Source organism: Python bivittatus, unplaced genomic scaffold (genome assembly GCF_059951505.1).
Source record: "Python bivittatus isolate LINGU-HERP-01145 unplaced genomic scaffold, Pbiv_v1 ctg000800_np1212, whole genome shotgun sequence".
NCBI classification, from domain to species: Eukaryota; Metazoa; Chordata; class Lepidosauria; order Squamata; family Pythonidae; genus Python; species Python bivittatus.
Genome location: NW_028277105.1, coordinates 1,578,278 through 1,583,233, shown reverse-complemented (window position 1 = coordinate 1,583,233; position 4,956 = coordinate 1,578,278). Strand labels below are relative to the sequence as shown.

Below are 4,956 nucleotides of genomic sequence, written 5' to 3'. Positions count from 1 at the left end.
GTTTCTCTCCTATGTGAGTCCTCTGGTGTCCCACCAGTTCGGAATTCCAAATGAAATTTTTCCCACAGTCTGGACACTCATACAGTTTCATACATATTAATGGGTCTTACGCAATCCATTTTTACAATTGAAACATTTTCCACTGTACAATTTTTTCTCTCACATCTCCACCGCCAAGGAGGATGCAACAAAAATCTCAGCATCTTGGCACTGCTGTCACCCACCAGCCATCAAACACTAACTAGCAGGCACCTCCAAGCAAACAAGATCACAGCAGGGGTTGTTAATAAGCCTGAAGATCCTATGCTCAAAACCACAATGCCTTTTCTCCTCAACTCAATATTCTATCTACAGGTCTTATCCATCCTGTTCAATTGCAACTCAGAACAGTCTTCAGATGTGAAATTTTACAGTTGTCACTGCCACAAATGTCCCTAATATGTTCTCCATTTTAAGAGTTTCTGTGATATTTGTGATTCATCCTTGCCACAATCTGATACTCCTTGCACTTAATTTCTGGAGGTGTTAGGAAAAGATGAACTTTGAACCCTCTTTACCTGTCCTCTCATATCACTTTCTTCATATCTGAGGAACCACAATCTCTAACTGAAGCAAAAGTGCTCCTATCTTTTCTTTAATGTATTTTTAAGGACCTGCAGCAACTTATTGGAGCCTCCCAGAAACGCTCGCTATGACTCCCAGATATTTTCTACAAAGGTTATGCTGGCTGGGGAGTTCTGGGGCTCAAAATCTGGAGGACACCGAAGTTGAAGAAGGCTGAAACTCTGCATGTTGCATTTCTAAGATTTATGATTATCAATATGCAAAAACACTTCCCAAAAGCCTTTTTGAAGTAACTGCACCATTTCTGCAAAAGTACGTATCCAGTTAACCTCTGCTGACAGCCAGATGCGTATACTTAACCTTCATCAAATTAACATTTTCTATTTTTTCTCTCCTCCCCATGTCTGATACTGAGATACGTTTTACTAAAAGAATCAGCCCAGAAATTAAATAGTTAACTTCTCAGCTTCACATCCAATGGGAGATCAGTAATGAAATTCAAGATTTTCTACACACATCATCTTCTGCCTCATGCGTTTTTCTTGTGTGCGGTAAGGCGGAAATATTGCGTGAAGCAGCGTCCGCAGTCTGGGCATTTGAATGGTTTCTCCCCTGTGTGTAAACCTACATGATTTATAAGGCTAGACCTAGTACTGAAATCTTTCCCACAATCCGGACTCTCATACGGTTTCTCTCCGGTGTGAGTCCTTTGGTGTTTCACCAGGCAGAACTTCCAACTGAAACTTTTCCCACAATCTAGACATTCATACGGTTTCTCTCCAGTGTGAGTCCTCTGGTGTAACACCAGGTAGGAATTCTGACTGAAACTTTTCCCACAAACTGGACACTCATACGGTTTCTCTCCAGTGTGAGTCCTTTGGTGTTTCACCAGTTTGGACTTCGAACTGAAATTTTTCCCACATTCCGGACACTCATACGGTTTCTCCCCAGTGTGAGTCCTTTGGTGTATCACCAGGTCAGAATTCTCCCTGAATTTTTTCCCACAATCCGGACACTCATACGGTTTCTCTCCAGTGTGAGTCCTTTGGTGTTTCACCAGGCTGGACCTCGAACTGAAATTTTTCCCACATTCCGGACACTCATACGGTTTCTCCCCAGTGTGAGTCCTTTGGTGTATCACCAGGCTGGAATTCTGACTGAAACCTTTCCCACAATCCGGACACTCATACGGTTTCTCTCCTGTGTGAGTACTCTGGTGTATCACCAGGCTGGAATTCTGACTGAAACTTTTCCCACAATCCGGACACTCATACGGTTTCTCTCCAGTGTGAGTCCCCTGGTGTATCACCAGGTGGGAATTCCGACTGAAACTTTTCCCACAAACCAGACACTCATACGGTTTCTCTCCAGTGTGAGTCCCCTGGTGTATCACCAGGTGGGAATTCTGACTGAAACTTTTCCCACAAACTGGACACTCATACGGTTTCTCTCCGGTGTGAATCCTTTGGTGTTTCACCAGGTTGGACTTCGCACTGAAATTTTTCCCACATTCCGGACACTCATACAGTTTCTCTCCTGTGTGAGTACTCTGGTGTATCACCAGGTAAGAATTCTCCCTGAAATTTTTCCCACAATCCGGACATTCATACGGTTTCTCTCCTGTGTGAGTCCTCCGATGTCTCACCAGGTTAGAATTGTGCCTGAAACTTTTCCCACAAACCGGACACTCATACGGTTTCTCTCCGGTGTGAGTCCTCTTGTGATTCACCAGGGTGACGTGCTTGCTAAAGCTTTTGCCACATTGACAGCACTGGTACGGCTTCTCTCCGGTGTGGGTCCTTTTATGCTCAAAAAGTTGGGAGCTGTATCGAAAGACCTTCCCACACTCGGCGCATTCATATAGCTTTTCTCCGGTGTGGATCCTCTCATGCATAACCAGCCGTGATCTGCAATCTGTGCTTTTCCCACAATATGCATAGCTATGGGGCTTTTCCACCACTGATATTCTTGGATTCTCAAGGAGGTCAAAAATATTTCTGATCCCTTGTTGGATGGTGCTTTGATTCAAGCTAATGTTTCCTTCCTCATAGCATGAGGCTTGCATTTCTATCTGCCCTACGTGGCTATCCATGTGACCTCTTCGTTCCATTGACTTCCAGATATTTCCTTCTTTTTCGGAATTTGGAAATTATCCCCCTTGACAGTTTTCATGTAATGTTTCATTGAGCTCCATATACTCAATTTTTTCCAGTTTAAAATTCTCTTCCTGTTTTTCTGTCCCTTGTCTATCACCTCTTAGGGAAGGAGAAGAGTTTTGTGGCTCTCTGGAGGAAGTGGAAAAGATTTTGACTGTTGGCTTCATTAACTTTCCTTTTTAATGCTGCTTGTGATTCTCAGTTGTCCAGAATGTTCTCCTTGGCATCCTCTTTCTCTAGAAGATTCCATAAAAATCTTAGTTTAATTATTGTTGATAAAATGGCTGCACAACATGTGAAAACAACAAGGGAAAAAAAGCATAGATTACAGTGAAAAGGCAAATATGCCCAAATGCTAGATTAACCTTCAACATTCATTATGATCATTTGGAACACAGAAGACTAGTGAGATCCAAGTCCAAATACCCACTCAGCCATGAAACCCACTTGTTGACTTGGGTCAATCACAAATCCTTAGTACTGCAAAGGGCCATCATCAAATGCAGCTGGAGGTGCTGGCGATAGATTCTACACATACACACATATGCATGCAGAGAGAAATACAGATATACACAGCTACAAATGTAAGTATGGAGAAAACGTATTTCTATTTCAGCCTCCAAAATGTCTCAGAAGTGGGTATGGTCAAACTTTTGGGTCAAATTCTAGAGGGGTGGGGGCTTTAACAGATTTCATGGTGCCCAAAGCCTCTGCGAGATTTAAAGCACTGGTTTTTCCCATTAAGTTCCGCAGCTCCAAATGAGAAAGGGAAGAAAATACTGTTTACACCCACTCCGGTGACATCACAATACAGGGAGTCCTCATTTGCCAACCACAATTGGAACTGGCAAATCTGTCGTTAAGCAGTGTGGTCATTAAGCATGATGTCACGTGACTGCACCAACTTACAACATCGTTTCCAGCTGAAATTGTTAAGTGGATCACCGTGGATCATTAAGCGCAACATCACATAACTAGGACTTGCAACTTGCTGCCTGCTACCCCATTGAGCTTGTTTGCCAGAAGCCAGCTGTGAAGGTTGCAAATGGCGATCGCGTGAGTGGGGGACACTTCGAGGGCCGTTGGTAGGTCCCCTTTTTCTGCGCCTTCGTAACTTTGAAAGGTCACCGAAGGGGTAAGCAAGGACTACCTATAAAACTGAACATCCCAAATGGTCCTCAGTAGACGTTAAAAAAAATGCTGGGTTAAGCAGAATTCAACCTGGTTAATACATGGATGGGAGACCACTAGGAAATCCCCTGAATGTTTCCTGGACTTGGAAGGGAAAAAAAAACCTGAGAGGACAGCGGTGGCAGAACAGTCCCATATTGTTGCCAAACCAACAACATGTCCATAAAATCACAAGGAGTCAATCCTAACGTGAAGGAGACTCTAAATCTCCCAACCACCAGAAAATTCCTTGCACCAGTTCTAAAGCCTGCAGCACCCGAGGAATAAGATTTGGGGAGGGAAGGAAAATGGAGCAGCCGACGTTTTTCAGCATAGCTGCTCATCAGATTCTGCACCGTGGAGGAGACAACGCAGCCCCGCTTGCTCCCGGCCTCTCCTCCGACCTCTCCTTCACTCACCTGCCAGCTGCTGCTTCGACCTGGGAAGAACAGGAGAGGGCCCCGCACCCCACTACCCTCCCATGGAGAAGCCGGAAGAGGAAGTTCCTCTGCCCTTCTCCTCTCCTCCCACGTCCCCTCTAGCAACCCATCCTCTATTGCTTTAACTCCCTTCAGCTCGGCCGCTCCCCTCCCGTTGCAGGTCAGGACTCAGCGACCACAGACGCCGCTGCTGCATCGACAGCTTTGTAGGCGCCGGTCGTGCTTATTTACACAGCGCCACCTAGCGGCATACGGCTGCAAAACACACTCGTCCGGTCTCTACCCGAAGGCGCTTGCAAGATGTTTTTTTCATTGATTACATGCCATCGAGTCGCGCTCGAGATAAAACTCTTCTTGGAAACTGATCGTGGTTTGAAGTCCGTGCCTCAGAGAAACCCAGACCAAAATTTCCCGTCCACATTCCTCAGCTCTGTGCAGAGGAACAGGGAGTTTTTGTCAATGCACAGTTGTCAAGCAGTACCCAGATCCTCAAGGGCTCCGTGGTCCAGATGGGATCCACGGGAATGAGAGAGGACCAACAGACCAGGTTTTTTACTGCCTGCTACACAATTCCATCTGAGGGAGCCAAACTCCAAGACCCTTTTGAAACTGGAGAGCCAAGGGAG

At 45.4% G+C, this 4,956-nt stretch overlaps 1 protein-coding gene across 1 annotated transcript; it reads right to left on the bottom strand.

The window, feature by feature from the left end:
• Positions 1 to 1,023: 1,023 nt before the first annotated feature.
• On the bottom strand, positions 1,024 to 4,417 carry LOC148214090 (uncharacterized). Its single transcript, XM_088128669.1, has 2 exons — positions 4,310 to 4,417; positions 1,024 to 2,956 (listed from the first exon to the last, which is right to left on the bottom strand). The coding sequence occupies exon 2, from the start codon at positions 2,672 to 2,674 to the stop codon at positions 1,094 to 1,096; it is 1,581 nt and encodes a 526-aa protein (XP_087984795.1). The 5' UTR covers positions 2,675 to 2,956; positions 4,310 to 4,417; the 3' UTR covers positions 1,024 to 1,093.
• Between the last annotated feature and the right edge of the window lie 539 nt (positions 4,418 to 4,956).

Coding starts and splice junctions, on each gene's coding strand:
- LOC148214090 (XM_088128669.1), bottom strand. CDS start 2,674: ATGGAACGAAGAGGTCACATGGATAGCCACGTAGGGCAGATAGAAATG.